Source organism: Babylonia areolata, chromosome 28 (genome assembly GCF_041734735.1).
Source record: "Babylonia areolata isolate BAREFJ2019XMU chromosome 28, ASM4173473v1, whole genome shotgun sequence".
Lineage (NCBI taxonomy): Eukaryota > Metazoa > Mollusca > Gastropoda > Neogastropoda > Buccinidae > Babylonia > Babylonia areolata.
Window position 1 is genome coordinate 24,790,266 of NC_134903.1, and position 21,100 is coordinate 24,811,365.

At 42.7% G+C, this 21,100-nt stretch overlaps 1 protein-coding gene across 4 annotated transcripts in view; it reads left to right on the forward strand.

Annotated features, from left to right (window-relative positions):
* LOC143301940 (ATP-dependent translocase ABCB1-like) overlaps positions 1–21,100 on the forward strand; it is an 80,989-nt gene that overhangs the window by 37,384 nt on the left and 22,505 nt on the right. For 3 of the 4 annotated variants that reach the window (XM_076616397.1, XM_076616394.1, XM_076616398.1), the window contains 8 exons: positions 3,884–3,994; positions 5,023–5,148; positions 6,140–6,343; positions 8,408–8,578; positions 11,717–11,918; positions 13,732–13,949; positions 16,954–17,100; positions 19,164–19,265. In XM_076616397.1, the coding sequence (XP_076472512.1) occupies positions 3,884–3,994; positions 5,023–5,148; positions 6,140–6,343; positions 8,408–8,578; positions 11,717–11,918; positions 13,732–13,949; positions 16,954–17,100; positions 19,164–19,265 (1,281 nt within the window). The remainder of the gene's footprint in view (positions 1–3,883; positions 3,995–5,022; positions 5,149–6,139; positions 6,344–8,407; positions 8,579–11,716; positions 11,919–13,731; positions 13,950–16,953; positions 17,101–19,163; positions 19,266–21,100) is intronic. The other variant, XM_076616395.1, reaches the window with a different exon arrangement.

The window sequence follows — 21,100 nt, forward strand, 5'->3', positions numbered from 1 at the left end:
CATAGCCCACCGTACCCTGGCATGGATTACAGGATCTTTAATATACGTATTTGATCTTCTGTGTGTGTATACACGCAAAGGGGGTTCAGGCACTAGCAGGTCCGCACATATGTTGACCTGGGAGATTGGAAAAATCTCCCTTTACCCACCAGGCGCTGTTACCGAGATTTGAACGTGGGACCCTCAGATTGAAAGTCCAACGCTTTAACCACTCGGTTATTGTGCCTGTCGTTTTGTGTTACAATTTTTGAAAAGTCGAGATCTGCAATGTGCATGGGAGCAGTATACACCATGGCAGGTATGCATGAACACTCTTTGCTGCACAAAGTTTACTTGATGATAAGAACTGTCCAAAGTCTGTGCTAATTCCATTGAGTTAGGAACATTTCTTGATGCTAAGCAAACTTAGCGCTGGCATTGTGTTAAGATAGCTCATGCAGCCCAGCCCTTATGTCTGCACATGCACACTGCAGTCCAGAAAGCATTATAACCAACACATTGTGGGCAGTATCAGTATCAGTATCTCAAGGAGGCGTCACTGCGTTCGGTCAAATCAATATACGCTACACCACATCTGCCAAGCAGATGCCTGACCAGCAGCGTAACCCAGTGCACTTAGTAAAGCCTTGAAAAAAAGGAAAAAAAGATAAATACTTAAAAATACTACTACTAATAATAATAATATTTAAAAGGCGCGAAATCTTGATTAAGTCAACTCTAGGCGCGCGCGTGCGCACACACATACACACACACACACGTTCACACATACATGCACACACACATGCATAGCAGATATGCAACAAACATGCAGTTTCACAGATATGAAAGCACGATCAAATACACATAAACGTACATGAGCACCAACACACACACACACACACACACACATTACCCTGCATCCCCCCCACCCCCTCCTCCACACACTCATTTCTAGGCTACACATCGCAGCTTCCACAGCACACCCACACCCACAACCACACTCACACACACACACACACCCACACACACACACACTTACTTGTACAAGCACACACACATAGGCCCATATCCCCCACCCCCAACCCCACACACAAATATACACACATATATATTTCTGCACACCCGCACGATCCAATATTCTGTTGCTCCCACAGTGTAGACATGCATACACACACATACCTCATCTTCTACATGCACGCACGCACGCACATGCACAGAGCTCTCCTGACACATGTACACTTACACCCTCGCTCACGTACACATGTACACAAACACACAGACACACAAACACACACATACACACACGCACAGAGGCTGCCACTGATTGGCCGCAAGATGGGTGGGAAAAGATCTCTGATGCCAAGAACGTGGCGTCTAGGTGTTGCTCAGTCTATTGTATTTGGAAAAGCTCACAGAGACTCTGTTCCGTTTTGAAGTAATTTGTGCAGTGTTGGTTTGGAAATGATGCTGATATTCGTTTGATTTGCAAAGCATCGTGCTCTATCTTTCATGCTAGACTTACGGCCGCTCCCTCTCTCTACCTTTATTTCTTTGAGGCAGTCGATGGTGTGATGGCTTGTACCTGTTCTTTTTGGTATTCATTGACTTTTCTGAGGATTTGCAATTTTCCTAGATGTAGGCTGCTTGTTTTTGTGTTACCAGCAAGTCTGTCAGTTTGCTCATTTCCCTTAACACCTGCATGTCCCGGGCAGTATGACCATGTAAGTTTTTTAATCTGAAAGTTGCGCATTGCCTCATGCCACTCTGGGCTTCCCATTCTACTTTCAGTTTTCTGTATGAGGTTCATTGAGTCTGTTAGAATCATGGCATGTTGGTTTCTGGGCATATGGATAGATGAGAGCCACTGGAGGGCATGTGTCACAGCTTCAACTTCATCTTTAGGCTAAAGGTTGTGACTTTGTAGGCAGCATTCTCTTCCCTAATTGTTTTTCCATTTTGTTTTGCAGTGAATCCCCAACCGGATTGGCCTTTGGTGACTGAGCTATCTGTGTATATGATGATGTCCTCTTCTTTACTGTTTTCTTCTATGAGTAGCTTCACTTCTGCATCAGTTTTGCCCTCCGGCCATTCCCGACAATGTCTTCATAGAGTGGGTGGAATGGCTGTGTTGAATAGATGATTGAGGTTTTCGGGGTTTTCCTCCCATTCTTTTGTTTCTTTCAGGTCTTGTAGTCGGCATACCAGCTGGATTGTGTCTTCTACTTGCCCCATCCATGATCTTCCTCGTCCTAGACGGCTGCCTTTTGGTTCTTTGACTGCGTCATGCAGTGGGTTTTGAGGGTTTTCTAATGCTCTGAAGTAGGTCTTAACCTGTTCTAACTTGTTTCTGGCCTGCACTGAAGGAAGGTCAAGCAGGTATCGCATGGTTTCCATGGGCGTGTCTTTTGTTGTTCCAAGGATCAGCCTCATAGCTTCATTTTGAACTCTTTCTAATTTTAGGAGGCTGCTTTGAGATGGTGAACAGCCCAAGTCTGTAGTTGATTGTGGACAATAAGTGGTGTTGCGGGGGGGGGGGGGGGGGGGGGGGGTTGCAGGCTGGCTTTCATGGTGGACCTTTCACTGCTTTTCACTGCTTGCAGAGCAAGAAGTAGGTCATGACGTATGGACAGCCCACCCCTGCAATTAGCTTTTATGAGTTTGCACTGCCTTTGTTCTGACAACTTTTCAGCAGAGTTTATAAATGGATCATTTCAAATACGTAATTTGATTGATTGATATGGATACTTACATAGCGCCTATCCTCGGTCAGAGACCAAGCTCTAAGCGTTTTACAGAACACGGGGTCATTTATACAACAGGCTGCCTACCTGGGTAGAGCCAACGGACAGCTGCCACTGGGCACTCATCATTCGTTTATCCTAACATTCAATCAGATTTCAGCACGCACACATACACACTCAGACAAATATGTAACATTTAACATTTTATGTGTATGATTGTTTTGTTTATTTACCCTGCCATGTAGGCAGCCATACTCCATTTTCGGGGGTGTGCATGCTGGGTATGTTCTTGTTTCCATAACCCACCAAACGCTGACATGGATTACAGAATCTTTAATGTGCATATTTGATCTTCTGGGTGTGTATACACACAAAGGGGGTTCAGGCACTGCACACATGTTGACCTGGGAGATTGGAAAAATCTCCACCCTATACCCACCAGGCGCCACTGGGATTCGAACCCAGGACCCTCAGATTGAAAGTCCAACGCTTTAACCATTCGGCTGTTGCGCCCGTAATGGCAGAGATGTGACAAGAAACATGCTCTAAGTAAACATAGAAGACTAAAGCAAATAATGGTTGTAATTATAAAACCAAATATATCTTGTAAACTTTCAAAGTAGTCAGTGAAAATGTTCAAAATCCTTTCGTCAGAATGGCGATTTCCACGACAAAAGTTGAGCCTTTCGGTGACCTGGAAAAAACAGGAAATGGGGCCGTGCATGCACACACGGTTCTCGCTAAAAATAACTGGTGAACCTCCACGAAAATCAGATGAAAGTGGGTCTGCACCGCCCCCCTACCCTCCACCCTCCATCCCCCGTCCCCTGATGTCAGAACTTTACAAATGTCAGAACTTTACAACTGCATGAATGAGGTTTTCCTTTGTCCCTCTTTCTTGCTTCAAAGGGCACTGAATTACATTAATGGCGATAATAAAATCAAAATGCCATTCGAGAATGTGCCTGTTTTGCTAGTTACACACACACACACACATGCGCAGATACACACATGGACAGATACACACACAGACACATGTACATACATTTGCAGAGGTACAAACACACATACACACGCAGACACACACACCTTCACACACACACACACACACACACACACACACACACGCACACTTGTCTCCAGTATGTTTCATGGTGACACAGACTCCTCCCATTGACTCGTCTGACCCGGGTGGAGAGAGACCTGGACGTGTGGAGGGAAAAGTGCAATTCAAAGGAGTCACCTTTTCCTACCCCTCTCGGGAAGACATCAAGGTAAGTCTGTGGAATGGAATTCTGTCTGAAACCAGGAACACTTCCAAACAAGCTTTGGACCTGAACGTATCCACTGACTTAAAAATGAGGTGGATAGCGCATACCTTCTTTGAGCCTCTTTGCTAACTGCAGTCAGCAGAAGTGTTCAGTCAGCCATTTTGCCACTCGTGTCGGTACAGTGCAAAGCAGTAACTTTGTAGCCGAGTGCTCAGCTGGCTTCACAGCAAGTTTTCACTTGCTCGGGGCGTTAGTTAAGCTGACATTCCTGTGTGTGCATCCACTGCTAGTTTGCACTACGTGTCACTGCACTGTTTTCCTGGTGAAACTTTGGTAAATAAACCACTGGCAGATATCAATCAAGACACAACATTTGGCATGTCGTGTGGGCAAACATAATACAATTTCATCACAGGTGAACGGTTACAGTTCAGAAACTACTACCTGTAGCAGATGACTTCTCATTGGACTGACAGCCGGATATGAGTGACAGTATGGCGTCTAGCTGGCTTCAGCTTTCCTGGCCAATGAGCTATCCATCTGTTTTTAGACAGTGGAACGTATTACAGTAAGTGGAACAGAAATCTGTCTGAAAACAGGAATATCTCCAAACAAGCACACCACACACAGACACACCTTCTGTGGACTTGAACATACACAGCGATAGATGTTTATATATCGGAGGTCATGCTTTGTCACAGGTACACATCCACACACACACACACAGGCTTTATGTTCAGGCAAGAGAAAAGATTGTACTTATGCATCGTCCGAAGCATGTGCCAGCAAACACGTGCTTATGTGTACAGTCCTGCACATTCACTAACGTGTAAACAAAAATGCAGTAAGCAACTCTACTGATATATTTTGTCATGGTTTTTCAGATACTTGTGTGTGTGTTGTGGTGTGTGTGTATGTGTGCATGTGTTGTGTGTGTGTATGTGTTGTGATTGTGTGTGTGTGTTCAATTATGTGTTTATGTGTTTGTTTGTGTTGGTTGTAATGTGTGTGTGTGTGTGTGTGTGTGACAGGTCCTGAAGAGATTTGACCTGACCATAGAGCCAGGACAGACGGTGGCTCTGGTCGGAGGCAGTGGGTGCGGCAAGTCCACCATCATCAAACTGATCCAGAGGTTCTACGACCCGGACACCGGATCGGTAGGTGGTCGTTCATGTTACTTGTAGCCCTGCTGACCACTATATATATCAGGTATGTTGGTTGTTATGTCACTTGTAGCCTGCTGACCACTATATATATCAGGTATGTTGGTTGTTATGTCATTTGTAGCCTGCTGACCACTAGATATATCAGGTATGTTGGTTGCTATGTCACTTGTAGCCTGCTGCCCACTAGGTATATCAGGTATGTTGGTTGCTATGTCACTTGTAGCCTGCTGACCACTAGGTATATCAGGTATGTTGGTTGTTATGTCACTTGTAGCCCTGCTGACCACTATATATATCAGATATGTTGGTCGTTATGTCATTTGTAGCCTGCTGACCACTAGATATATCAGGTATGTTGGTTGCTTTGTCATTTGTAGCCCTGCTGACCACTATATATATCAGGTATGTTGGTCGTTATGTCACTTGTAGCCCTGCTGACCACTAGATATATCAGGTATGTTGGTCGTTATGTCACTTGTAGCCCTGCTGACCACTATAGATATCAGGTATGCTGGTTGTTACGTCACTTGTGGACTGCTGACCACTATATATATCAGGTATGTTGGTTGTTATGTCACTTGTAGACTGCTGTCCACTATATATGTCAGGTATGTTGGTCGTTTATGTCACTTGTAGTCCTGCTGACCACTAGATATATATCAGGTATGTTGGTCGTTTATGTCACTTGTAGCCCTGCCGACCATTATATGAATTGTGCCAGTCGGTTCATCTGGCTTACAGCCCTGCCATCTACTGTGTACAAACAACACATCATGTCCACAGTACAAACAACACATCATGTCCACAGTACAAACAACCACTGCTGTATAGAATGAACAACACATAATGTCCACAGTACAAACACATAATGTCCACAGTACAAACAACACATAATGTCCACAGTACAAACAACACACAGTGTCCACAGTACAAACAACACATAGTGTCCACAGTACAAACAACCACTGCTGCTGGTTTTCAGGTGGAACTTGACGGACAAGACATCAGTGGACTCAACATCCACTGGCTGCGGAGAAACATTGGCATCGTATCCCAGGAACCTGTTCTCTTCAGCTGCAGCATCAAAGACAACATCCGTCTGGGGAACCCTGACGTGTCTGACGAAGACATCCTTCAGGCTGCCAGAAATGCCAATGCTCACGATTTCATATCCGGTCTGCCAAAGGTAACACAGCTTTCTTGGGACATTATTGACTTGGTTTTGTAAGGGAGATAATTGACTTAGTTCTGTGAGGGAGGTTTTAACAGTATCGTAAGGGAGATAAATGACTTATGTAAAGAAGATGATTAACTTAGTTCTGTAAGGGAGATAAGTGACTTCTGTAAAGGAGATGATTGCCTTAGTTCTGTACGGGAGATAATTGACAAGTTCTGTAAGGGAGATAGACTTCTGTAAAGGACATAAGTGACTTAGTTCTGTAAAGGAGATAATTTACAAGTTCTGTAATGGAGATAATTGACTTAGTTCTGTAAGGGAGATAGACTTCTGTAAAGGACATAAGTGACTTAGTTCTGTAAGGGAGATAATTGACAAGTTCTGTAAGGGAGATAATTGAATTAGTTCTGTAAGGAAGATAATTGACTTCTGTATAGGAGATAATTGACTTAGTTCTGTAAGGGAGATAATTGACTTCTGTAAAGGGGATAATTTAAATAACTTAGTTCTGTAAGGGAGATAATGACTTAGTTCTGTAAGGGAGATAATTGACTTAGTTCTGTAAGGGAGATAATTCACTTCTGTAAGGGAGATAATTATCTCAGTTTTCTAAGCTCCTTTGCATCATAGGGACATGGTTATTTGAGGATAAATTAACCCTTAAGGAACCAGACTTAAAGAAGTGTGACAGAAATTAACCCTTGATTAACCCATGTTACAGAAACATGACAGAAATTAACCCGTAAGGAACTTGCATTACAGAAGTGTGACACAAATTAACCCTCCGAGTACCAATGTTACAGAATTATGACAGAAATTAACCCTTCTGGAACCAGTGTTACAGACGTGTGACAGAAGTTAACTCTTGAGGAACCAGTGTTACAGTAGTGTGAATAAAATTAACTCTTGAAGAACCAGTGCTACATTAGTGTGACAGAAATTAACCCTTCTAGTATCAGTGTTACAGTAGTGTGGTAGAAATCAACCCATAAGGAGTTACTGTTACAGTGATGTGACAGAAATTAACCCTTGAGCAACCAGTGTTACTGCAGTGTGACAGAAATTAACCTTTGAAGAATCAGTGTCACAAACATGTGAGAGAAATTAACCCTTGACAAACCATTCTTACAGATGTGTGACAGAAATTAACACTTGAAAAACCAGTGTCACAAACATGTGACAGAAATTAACCATTGAAGAACCAGTGTCAAAGACCTGTGACAGAAATTAACCCTTGAAGAATCAGTGTTACAGTGATGTGACAGAAATTAACTCATAAAAAAAACAGTGTTACCGAAGTGTGATAGAAATTTACTGTTGAAGAACCAGTGTCAAAGATGTGTGACAGAAATTAACAGTTGAAGAATCAGTGTTACAGTGATGTGACAGAATTCAACTCTTAAAAAGAAGCAGTGTTACTGAAGTGTGATAGAAGTTAACCCTTGAAGAGCCAGTGTCAGAAACGTGTTACAGAAATTGACTGTTGAAGAACCAGTGTCAAAGTTGTGTGACAGAAATTAACATTTGAAGAACCAGTGTCAGACGTGTGACAGAAGTTAACAGTTGAAGAACCAGTGTCAGAAACGTGTTACAGAAATTGACTGTTGAAGAACCAGTGTCAAAGACGTGTGACAGAAGTTAACAGTTGAAGAACCAGTGTCAGACGTGTGACAGAAGTTAACAGTTGAAGAACCAGTGTCAGACGTGTGACAGAAGTTAACAGTTGAAGAACCAGTGTCAAAGTTGTGTGACAGAAGTTAACAGTTGAAGGACCAGTGTCAGACGTGTGACAGAAATTAATGTTTGAAGAACCAGTGTCAGACGTGTGACAGAAATTGACTGTTGAAGAACCAGTGTCAAGGACGTGTGACAGAAGTTAACAGTTGAAGGACCAGTGTCAGACGTGTGACAGAAATTAATGTTTGAAGAACCAGTGTCAGAAACGTGTTACAGAAATTGACTGTTGAAGAACCAGTGTCAAAGACGTGTGACAGAAGTTAACAGTTGAAGAACCAGAAGACTGACAGTATGATGCACAGCAGTGTGAACTGCCCCTGCCTGCTGTGTGTATAGGGATACGACACACTGGTGGGAGAGCGCGGAGCACAGTTGTCAGGGGGACAGAAACAGCGGGTGGCCATTGCTCGCGCTCTGGTGCGCAATCCCAGAATCCTCCTCCTGGACGAGGCGACATCGGCTCTGGACTCGGAGAGTGAGAGGGTCGTTCAGAATGCGTTGGACAAGGTGTGTTGTGTGTGAGGTGTGGGAAAGAGGGTCGTTCAGAATGCGTTGGACCAGGTGTGTTGTGTGTGATGTGTGGGAAAGAGGGTCGTTCAGAATGCGTTGGACCCGGTGTGTTGTGTGTGATGTGTGGGAAAGAGGGTCGTTCAGAATGCGTTGGACCCGGTGTGTTGTGTGTGATGTGTGGGAAAGAGGGTCGTTCAGAATGCGTTGGACAAGGTGTGTTGTGTGTGAGGTGTGGGAAAGAGGGTCATTCAGAATGCGTTGGACAAGGTGTGTTGTGTGTGATGTGTGGGAAAGAGGGTCGTTCAGAATGCGTTGGACCAGGTGTGTTGTGTGTGATGTGTGGGAAAGAGGGTCGTTCAGAATGCGTTGGACCGGGTGTGTTGTGTGTGAGGTGTGGGAAAGAGGGTCGTTCAGAATGCGTTGGACAAGGTGTGTTGTGTGTGAGGTGTGGGAAAGACGGTCGTTCAGAATGCGTTGGACCCGGTGTGTTGTGTGTGATGTGTGGGAAAGAGGGTCGTTCAGAATGCGTTGGACCCGGTGTGTTGTGTGTGATGTGTGGGAAAGAGGGTCGTTCAGAATGCGTTGGACAAGGTGTGTTGTGTGTGATGTGTGGGAAAGAGGGTCGTTCAGAATGCGTTGGACCGGGTGTGTTGTGTGTGAGGTGTGGGAAAGAGGGTCGTTCAGAATGCGTTGGACCCGGTGTGTTGTGTGTGAGGTGTGGGAAAGAGGGTCGTTCAGAATGCGTTGGACCGGGTGTGTTGTGTGTGATGTGTGGGAAAGAGGGTCGTTCAGAATGCGTTGGACAAGGTGTGTTGTGTGTGATGTGTGGGAAAGAGGGTCGTTCAGAATGCGTTGGACCGGGTGTGTTGTGTGTGAGGTGTGGGAAAGAGGGTCGTTCAGAATGCGTTGGACAAGGTGTGTTGTGTGTGAGGTGTGGGAAAGACGGTCGTTCAGAATGCGTTGGACAAGGTGTGTTGTGTGTGAGGTGTGGGAAAGAGGGTCGTTCAGAATGCGTTGGACCGGGTGTGTTGTGTGTGATGTGTGGGAAAGAGGGTCGTTCAGAATGCGTTGGACAAGGTGTGTTGTGTGTGAGGTGTGGGAAAGAGGGTCATTCAGAATGCGTTGGACCAGGTGTGTTGTGTGTGATGTGTGGGAAAGAGGGTCGTATAAAAAGCAACGTACACACTTGACAAATACCAGACTACATATGGGTGAGTGGTTTGTTAGGTGTGTGAAAGAGGGTTGTATGAAACACAATATGCACACCTGTGGCGACACATATATGAAATGTAAGTGGCTGGTGTGTAAGGTATGTGAAAGAGGGTTGTATAGAGCATAACATACACATGTGATAGATACCTGTGTATGTCGTGCTCAGTAGTGGTAATTACGCATTACCAGAAGTGGGCAAGGCACAACTAGTAATGGCCTGGAAGAGGGTAGTGTCTGTGACAAACGCCTCTCCTTTATCTCTCCCTCTTTCTCTTTTCTTCTACGCCTCCCCCCTTCCCCTCCATCACTCTCTCTCTCCTCTCTCTATCCACCCTCTCTCTCTCTTCTCTCTCCGTCTCTTTCTTCACCGCCATCTCCATCACCAGTTAAGGATTTAGCACTGTGTTGGCAGTCAGAGAGAGACAGCAGCCGGAAATATCTGCACTTTAACCTGTGCGTCCACCAGCTTCCCAGTTACCTCTCTGATATCCCTGGTGTGGGCAGTGTGCACCACAACGCCTCTGTTCTGTTGTTACAGTGTTTTTCCCTTTACAATTGTCACACGTGGACATAAACATCTGAATCTCCTTTGAAATATTTGCTTTTTTGACAGTTTTCACACCTGGACACAAACATCTGGATCTCCTTTGAAATATTCACAATGTTAACCAACTCCTGCATCTTCTCTTTAGTGATCCAAAGGCAGTGATCATTACTGGTGAATTGTGCTATGGAGTCTTCATGCTCGTTTTTGCCAGGCCCGTGAAGACTGCATGACAGTGGTGGTGGCTCCCATCATGAACATGTCAGTCTCTCCTCCCATCAGAAACATGTCAGTCTCTCCTCCCATCAGCAACACGTGTTAATCAGAAACATGTCAGTCTCTCCTCCCATCAGCAACACGTGTTAATCAGAAACATGTCAGTCTCTCCTCCCAGTAGCAACACGTGTTAATCAGAGACATGTCAGTCTCTCCTCCCATCAGCAACACGTGTTAATCAGAAACATGTCAGTCTCTCCTCCCATCAGCAACACGTGTTAATCAGAAACATGTCAGTCTCTCCTCCCATCAGCAACACGTGTTAATCAGAGACATGTCAGTCTCTCCTCCCATCAGCAACACATGTTAATCAGAAACATGTCAGTCTCTCCTCCCATCAGAAACATGTCAGTCTTTCCTCCCATCAGCAACACATGTTAATCAGAAACATGTCAGTCTCTCCTCCCATCAGCAACACGTGTTAATCAGAAACGTGTCAGTCTCTCCTCCCATCAGAAACACATTTTAATCAGAAACATGTCAGTCTCTCCTTCCATCATAAACACGTGTTAATCAGAAACATGTCAGTCTCTCCTCCCATCATAAACACGTGTTAATCAGAAACATGTCAGTCTTTCCTCCCATCAGCAACACGTGTTAATCAGAAACATGTCAGTCTCTCCTCCCATCAGCAACACGTGTTGATCAGAAACATGTCAGTCTTTCCTCCCATCAGAAACACATGTGAATCAGAAACGTGTCAGTTTCTCCTCCCATCAACAACACATGTTAATCAGAAACATGTCAGTCTCTCCTTCCATCATAAACACGTGTTGATCAGAAACATATCAGTCTCTCCTACCATCAGAAACACGTGTTAATCAGAAACATGTCAGTCTTTCCTCCCATCAACAACATGTGTTGATCAGAAACATGTCAGCCTCTCTTCCCATCAGAAACACGTGTTAATCAGAAACATGTCAGTCTTTCCTCCCATCAGAAACACATTTTAATCAGAAACATGTCAGTCTCTGCTCCCATCAGAAACATGTCAGTCTCTCCTCCCATCAGCAACACGTGTTAATCAGAAACATGTCAGTCTTTCCTCCCATCAACAGCACGTGTTAATCAGAAGCATGTGTCAACCTTACCTCCTGTTCTAGGCGCGTGAAGGCCGCACGACGGTGGTGGTGGCTCACCGACTGTCGACGATCCAGAATGCGGACGTGATCAACGTGCTGCAGGAAGGGGAGCTAATGGAGAGGGGAACGCACTCTGAGCTGATGGAGCAAGGGGGCCTGTATCACCAGCTGGTCAAACTGCAGCACATCGCCGGCAAGGAGACCAAAGATGGAGACACCTCTAGTAAGGTGGATTCTGGGCTGTGTGTTTTTACATCACTTCTCCACAAAGGGGCTTTTGTGTGTGTGTGTGTGGTGAGTATGTGTGTGTGTGGTGTGGTGTGTATGCGTGTTTGTGTGTGTGTGTATTCTTCTTGCTGGTTTATTGTCTGTACACCACAAGGTGATTTAGACGTACGTGCACATGTCAGCATGTGTGTGTGTGTACATGTAGTTTGTGTGTATATAGCATGTTTGTGTGATTGTGTTGTCTTCAGTGTAACATCTTTTCACTTGTAGTGATATTAGACAGAAAAAAAACAACAAAACCCAGAGGGGTAGGGGTTGTGGGAGGGGGAAGAAGTTTGTGTGTATGTGTGGAGGGGGTATAGAGAGAGACAACGCTAGGGAAAAATGGAAACATTATAAACGCCAACATCAAACAACTATAACGACTATAACAAATGTCCGATAGGACTACACAGCAAACCTTCTGCAATAACAAATAACATATTGGAATTGTTAAAAACACATTCAAAAGAACTTTCGGTGAAGTCTGGAAAACAAGCATTTTAGATTCTGACATTCAAATATTACGTGGTCGCTAGAATTATGTTCTCCACATATGCGTCTGACATCTTTGCTGAACTTAGTTATAAAGTGTGATTGTGTGTGTGTGGTGTGTATGTGTGTGTATGTATGTGTGTGATTGTGTGTGTGTGTATGTGTGTGTGTTGAATCCAGACAATAAAATGTTCATTGCCTGTTTGAAGCACCTGATGATGATGAAAGGTTCCAGATAGTTCAGCACATCAGATATGTGATGTCTGCATGTGTCAACATCTTACTTGACAACAGAGAGATGTCATTGTGTTCATCTCAGAGCCAGACAAGTGTTGGGGATTGTTCGTACATGAATAATCATTTAGTTTAGCTAACTGTTAAAAAAAAAAAAAAAAAAACACTGTCAAATAACGCTTTCAGTTGTTAATTGTTGCCATTTCTGGTTACAGACAAAATAATCAGTTATACCCGTTACCTTAATGCTGGACAAACCTTTTCAAGTGACAGACAGTCAGTTATACTCATTATCCTTATCAGTGCTGGACAAAATAATTAGTGAATATCTGTTAACTTTTCCGGTGATACATAAAGTAATCAGTTATACCCATTGAATCGTTTCAGTGATGGACAAAATAATCAGTCTATACCTTTTATCTGATCCAGTTACTGCCGTGCTGGACAAAATAATCAGTCTATACCTTTTATCTGATCCAGTTACCACCATGCTGGACAAAATAATCAGTCTGTACCTTTTATCTGATCCAGTTACTGCCATGCTGGACAAAATAATCAGTCTATACCTTTTATCTGATCCAGTTACCACTGTGCTGGACAAAATAATCAGTCTGTACCTTTTATCTGATCCAGTTACCACTGTGCTGGACAAAATAATCAGTCTGTACCTTTTATCTGATCTAGTTACTGCCGTGCTGGACAAAATAATCAGTCTATACCTTTTATCTGATCCAGTTACTGCCGTGCTGGACAAAATAATCAGTCTGTACCTTTTATCTGATCCAGTTACCACCGTGCTGGACAAAATAATCAGTCTATACCTTTTATCTGATCCAGTTACTGCCATGCTGGACAAAATAATCAGTCTGTACCTTTTATCTGATCCAGTTACTGCCGTGCTGGACAAAATAATCAGTCTGTATTTTTATCTGATCCAGTTACTGCCGTGCTAGACAAAATAATCAGTCTGTACCTTTTATCTGATCCAGTTACCACTGTGCTGGACAAAATAATCAGTCTGTACCTTTTATCTGATCCAGTTACCGCCATGCTGGACAAAATAATCCTCTCTGACACTGAGAATTACAAGATGGAGGCTGCCGAAGGGGAAGGAGATCCCATGGTCCTGTTCCAACGATCACGGGCTCCCAACAAGTCAGACTTCCTGATATGGCAAACATCCGGTCAGATGTCACGCACACGAACAGTGTCCACTGCTTCCACACAGGAGAAAGTCAAAGAAAAGACTGAAACCGAGGTATGTGATTGATGTGATTGTATGTCTGTGTTATGATGTGATTGTATGTCTGTTTTATAATGTGATTGTATGTCTGTGTACAACAGAAACAGAGGTATGTGATTGATGTGATTGTATGTCTGTGTTATGATGTGATTGTATGTCTGTGTTATGATGTGATTGGATGTCTGTGTTATGATATGATTGCATGTCTGTGTACAACAGAAACAGAGGTATGTGATTGTATGTCTGTGTACATCACAAACAGAGGTATGTGAATGATGTGATTGTATGTCTGTGTACAACAGTAACAGAGGTATGTGAATGATGTGATTGTATGTCTGTATACTACAGAAACAGAGGTATGTGATTGTATGTCTGTGTACATCACAAACAGAGGTATGTGAATGATGTGATTGTATGTCTGTGTACAACAGAAACAGAGGTATGTGAATGATGTGATTGTGTGTCTGTGTACAACAGAAACAGAGGTATGTGAATGATGTGATTGTATGTCTGTGTACAACAGAAACAGAGGTATGTGTGAATGATGTGATTGTATGTCTGTGTACAACAGAAACAGGGGTATGTGAAAGATGTGATTGTATGTCTGTGTACAGCAGAAACAGAGGTATGTGAATGATGTGATTGTGTGTCTGTGTACAACAAAAACATGAAAATGATGTAAAGGAACCAGTCCAAGACAAACCAAAACAGAATGATGTAAAGGAACCAGTCCAAGACAAACCAAAACAGAATGATGTAAAGGAACCAGTCAAAGACAAACCAAAACAGAATGATGTAAAGGAACCAGTCCAAGACAAACCAAAACAGAATGATGTAAAGGAACCAGTCCAAGACAAACCAAAACAGAGAATGATGTAAAGAAACCGGTCCAAGACAAACCAAAACAGAGAATGATGTAAAGGAACCAGTCCAAGACAAACCAAAACAGAGAATGATGTAAAGGAACCAGTCCAAGACAAACCAAAACAGAATGATGTAAAGGGACCAGTCTAAGACAAACCAAAACAGAGAATGATGTAAAGGAACCAGTTCAAGACAAACCAAAACAGAGAATGATGTAAAGGAACCAGTCCAAGACAAACCAAAACAGAGAATGATGTAAAGGATGTTTAATAATTATGATGTAATAATTAATTGCAATGTTTTTAAAAGCGAATATGTGAAATGCTTTTATTTGAGAACATATGTTTATTACTCTTGTTTAATCAAGTTATCCGCGTGTGTGGGGGTGGGGGGGGGGAGTGGGGGGTGCGGTGCGGGTGTGTGCTGATTATCTGGTTGTGGTTTTCCGCAATTCATCTTTATTCTTCTCTTATCTGTCTATTATAATCAATGTGCAGTATAGTAGGCTATGTTTATAATTATATTCAAATAATGTTTCTTAATTCTTTCTGTTTTTACATTAAGAATACTAGTTATTACCTGCAGTGTGTGGATGTATGTATGAAACGATGTATGTGATATTTTTTACATTTGTATCTTCGTAATATTTGTTGGGGCTGTTGTTGGCTTTTACAGTTATGGTCCCCATGTTGTTTACTTGTCTGTGTTGTGATAATGCACCTGACCAAATTTCTCCAGTTGGAGATAATAAAGTTATTCTTATCTTATCTTCTTATCTTATCTTATCTTAACCAGTCCAAGACAAACCAAAACAGAGAATGATGTAAAGGAACCAGTCCAAGACAAACCAAAACAGAATGATGTAAAGGAACCAGTCCAAGACAAACCAAAACAGAATGATGTAAAGGAACCAGTCCAAGACAAACCAAAACAGAATGATGTAAAGGAACCAGTCCAAGACAAACCAAAACAGAATGATGTAAAGGAACCAGTCTAAGACAAACCAAAACAGAGAATGATGTAAAGGAACCAGTCTAAGACAAACCAAAACAGAGAATGATGTAAAGGAACCAGTCCAAGATAAACCAAAACAGAGAATGATGTAAAGGAACCAGTCCAAGACAAACCAAAACAGAGAATGATGTAAAGAAACCGGTCCAAGACAAACCAAAACAGAATGATGTAAAGGAACCAGTCAAAGACAAACCAAAACAGAGAATGATGTAAAGGAACCAGTTCAAGACAAACCAAAACAGAATGATGTAAAGGAACCAGTTCAAGACAAACCAAAACAGAGAATGATGTAAAGGAACCAGTCCAAGACAAACCAAAACAGAGAATGATGTAAAGGAACCAGTCCAAGACAAACCAAAACAGAGAATGATGTAAAGGAACCAGTCTAAGACAAACCAAAACAGAGAATGATGTAAAGAAACCGGTCCAAGACAAACCAAAACAGAGAATGATGTAAAGGAACCAGTCCAAGACAAACCAAAACAGAGAATGATGTAAAGGAACCAGTCGAAGACAAACCAAGCATCACTTACCTGACTACTTGTTGAACCCTGTGTCTGACCATTGTTTGGGCGTCAAATTTTGTTATAATGGTTTCCACACACACACACACACACACACACACACACCAACCACATGTACACCCCCACCCCTCCTACACACACACACACACACACACACACACACACACACACATTCACCCACACCACACACAAACACACAAACACACTACATCCCCCCCCGCCCACACACACACACATTCAAACCACACACCACACAAAAACACACACCATCCAAAACACACACTACATCCCCCCCCCCCCACACACACACACATTCAAACCACACACCACACAAAAACACACACCATCCAAAACACACACTACATCCCCCCCACCCACCCCACACACACACCCCTACACCCCCCACACTGCTCCCCACCCCCACATATAAACCATACACCACACAATAACACACCACACACAAACACACCACACACAAACACACCACATGCCCACCCCTACATCACCCCCGTACCTCCACCCAACCTTGAGCCCACACACCACACACACACATGCGCACATCATCATCATCATCATCATCACCACTTCATCCGTCGACCAATGAACTGTGGTTACAGCAGGCCCCTGAAGCACAGCCCAGTTTCTGTGAGATCATGAGCTACAACCGCAAGGAGTGGCCCTTCATTGTGATCGGCTGTCTCAACTCCATGCTGATTGGAGCCACCATTCCTGCCTATGCCGTCCTGTTCAGCAAAATTATCGCTGTTAGTGGCAGTCCTTCTCTCTACCTCTTTCATTTATTTTGTTGTTTTTTTCTCCACCCTTGCTTAGTTTCTTTATTTTATTTTATATATATTTTTTATTAATATAAATCAGCAGAAGATTGTATCATGTTGATGTTCATCTTCGTGTTGTGTGTGTATAACTGTTTATGTTTATCTTTGTGTTGTGTGTCTTTCTGTTAATGTTCATCTTTGTGTTGTATGTGTGTGTGTGTTTCTGTGGATGTTCATCTTTGTGATGTGTGTGTTACTGTGGACGTTCATCTCTGTGTTTGTGTTTCTGTAGATGTTCATATTTGTGTTGTGTGTGTGTTTCTGTGGATGTTCATCTTTGTGTTGTGTGTGTGTTTCTGTGGATGTTCATCTTTGTGTTGTGTGTGTGTTTCTGTGGATGTTCATCTTTGTGTTGTGTGTGTTTCTGTGTATGTTCACCTTTGTGTCAGTGTGTGTTTCTGTGAATGTTCATCTTTGTGTTGTGTGTGTGTTTCTGTGGATGTTCATCTTTGTGTTGTGTGTGTGTTTCTGTGAATATTCATCTTTGTGTTGTGTGTGTGTTTCTGTGGATGTTCATCTTTGTGTTGTGTGTGTTTCTGTGGATGTTCGTCTTTATGTTGTGTATGTGTTTCTGTGGATGTTCATCTTTGTGTTGTGTGTGTGTGTTTCTGTGGATGTTCATCTTTGTGTTTGTGTGTTACTGTGAATGTTCACCTTTGTGTCAGTGTGTGTTTCTGTGAATGTTCACCTTTGTATTTGTGTGTGTGTTTCTGTGGATGTTCATCTTTGTGTTGTGTGTGTGTTTCTGTGGATGTTCATCTTTGTGTTGTGTGTGTGTGTTTCTGTGGATAGTCATCTTTGTGTCAGTGTGTGTTTCTGTGGATGTTCATCTTTGTGTCAGTGTGTGTTTCTGTGGATGTTCATCTTTGTGTTGTGTGTGTGTGTTTCTGTGGATAGTCATCTTTGTGTCAGTGTGTGTTTCTGTGGATGTTCATCTTTGTGTCAGTGTGTGTTTCTGTGGATGTTCATCTTTGTGTTGTGTGTGTGTGTTACTGTGGATGTTCATCTTTGTTTTGTGTGTGTGTTACTGTGGATGTTCATCTTTGTGTTGTGTGTGTGTTTCTGTGGGTGTTCATCTTTGTGTTGTATGTGTTTCTGTGAATGTTCATCTTTGTGTTGTGTGTGTGTTACTGTGGATGTTCATCTTTGTGTTGTGTGTGCGTTTCTGTGGGTGTTCATCTTTGTGTTGTATGTGTTTCTGTGAATGTTCATCTTTGTGTTGTGTGTGTGTTTCTGTGGATGTTCACCTTTGTGTTGTGTGTGTTTCTGTGGATGTTCACCTTTGTGTTGTGTGTGTTTCTGTGGATGTTCATCTTTGTGTTGTGTGTGTGCATCTGTGGATGTTCACCTTTGTGTTGTGTGTGTGTTTCTGTGGATATTTATCTTTGTGTTGTGTGTGTTTCTGTGAATGTTCATCTTTGTGTTGTGTGTTTTTCTGTGGATGTTCATCTTTGTGTTGTGTGTGTGTTTCCGTGGATATTCACCTTTGTGTCAGTGTGTTTGAGGGATGGTGTGTGTGAAGGAGGTGTGATTTTGGGGTGTTGGAAGTGTGTGTGTGTGTGTGTGTGTGTGTGTGTGTGTGTGTGCGCGCTTCTGTGTGTGTGTGTGTGTGCACGCTTCTGTGTGTGTGTGCACTTCTGTGTGTGTGTGTGTGTGTGTGTGTGTGTGCATATGTGCAAGTGTGTGTGTGTGCGTGTGCATGCATAGGTGTGTTTGTGTGTGTGTGTGAATTATGCATGAAGAAGGCTACCAGAACTTTAAGATATGTAAGCATAGAAAAAATTTCTTCTTCTCCTTCTTCTTCATCTGACTGTTGTATCAGCATCATCGTTGTTGTTATCTGCTTCATTATTGTTGATATGATCATTGTTGTTATTGTTGTTACCTGCTTCATCATTGTTGATATAATTATTATTGTTATTATTGTTTTTATTATGGTTGTTGTTATTGTGATATATTCCTCACCTGGCGCCGTGTGTGACCTGTTGCAGGTGTACAGCGAGAAGGGAGATCAGCTGCTGGAGGGGGCTGTGTTCTGGAGTCTGATGTTTGTTGTGCTGGCTGTAGCCAACTGTATCACACAGATCATGATGGTGAGAACTGTACCACACAGATCATGATGGTGAGAACGTATGGCACAGATCATCATGGTGAGAACTGTATGGCACAGATCATGATGCTGAGAACTGTATCACACAGATCATGATGGTGAGAACTGTATCACACAGATCATGATGGTGAGAACTGAATCACACAGATCATGAAGGTGAGAACTGTATCACACAGATCTTGATGGTGAGAACTGTATGGCACAGATCATGATGGTGAGAACTGTATGGCACAGATCATGATAGTGAGAACTGTATCACACAGATCATCATGGTGAGAACTGTATCACACAGATCATCATGGTGAGAACTGTATGGCACAGATCAGCATGGTGAGAACTGTATGGCACAGATCATGATAGTGAGAACTGTATCACACAGATCATGATGGTGATAACTGTATCACACAGATCATGATGGTGAGAACTGTATCACACAGATCATGATAATGAGAACTGTATCACACAGATCATGATGGTGAGAACTGTATGGCACAGATCATGATGGTGAGAACTGTATGGCACAGATCATGATGGTGAGAACTGTATCACACAGATCATGATGGTGAGAACTGTATGGCACAGATCATGATGGTGAGAACTGTATGGCACAGATCATGATGGTGAGAACTGTATCACACAGATCATGATGGTGAGAACTGTATGGCACAGATCATGATGGTGAGAACTGTATGGCACAGATCATGATGGTGAGAACTGTACCACACAGATCATGATGGTGAGAACTGTATGGCACAGATCATGATAATGAGAACTGTATCACACAGATCATGATGGTGAGAACTGTATGGCACAGATCATGATAATGAGAACTGTATCACACAGATCATGATGGTGAGAACTGTATGGCACAGATCATGATGGTGAGAACTGTATCACACAGATCATGATGGTGAGAACTGTATCACACAGATCATGATGGTGAGAACTGTATCACACAGATCATGATGGTGAGAACTGTATCACACAGATCATGATGGTGAGAACTGTATGGCACAGATCATGATGGTGAGAACTGTATCACACAGATCATGATAATGAGAACTGTATCACACAGATCATGATGGTGAGAACTGTATGGCACAGATCATGATGGTGAGAACTGTATCACACAGATCATGATGGTGAGAACTGTATGGCACAGATCATGATGGTGAGAACTGTATCACACAGATCATGATGGTGAGAACTGTATCACACAGATCATGATGGTGAGAACTGTATCACACAGATCATCATGGTGAGAACTGTATCACACAGATCATGATGGTGAGAACTGTATCACACAGATCATCATGGTGAGAACTGTATGGCACAGATCATGATGGTGAGAACTTTATCACACAGATCATGATGGTGAGAACTGTATGGCACAGATCATGATGGTGAGAACTGTATCACACAGATCATCATGGTGAGAACTTTATCACACAGATCATGATGGTGAGAACTGTATAGCACAGATCATGATGGTGATAACTGTATCACACAGATCATGATGGTGAGAACTGTATCACACAGATCATGATGGTGAGAACTGTATCACACAGATCATGATGGTGAGAACTGTATCACACAGATCATCATGGTGAGAACTGTATCACACAGATCATGATGGTGAGAACTGTATGGCACATTATGAATGTGAGGTTTTTTCCATTGTTGTGGAGGTTCCTCGCATTATGAAAGTGAGAGTTTTTTCCCCATAATTGGTTAAGAAGTTTCTCACTTTTTGCAGGTGAGAGTTTTATTTTAATTATTGTAGGAGACATTTCTCACATTATGCAGGTGAGAGTTTAT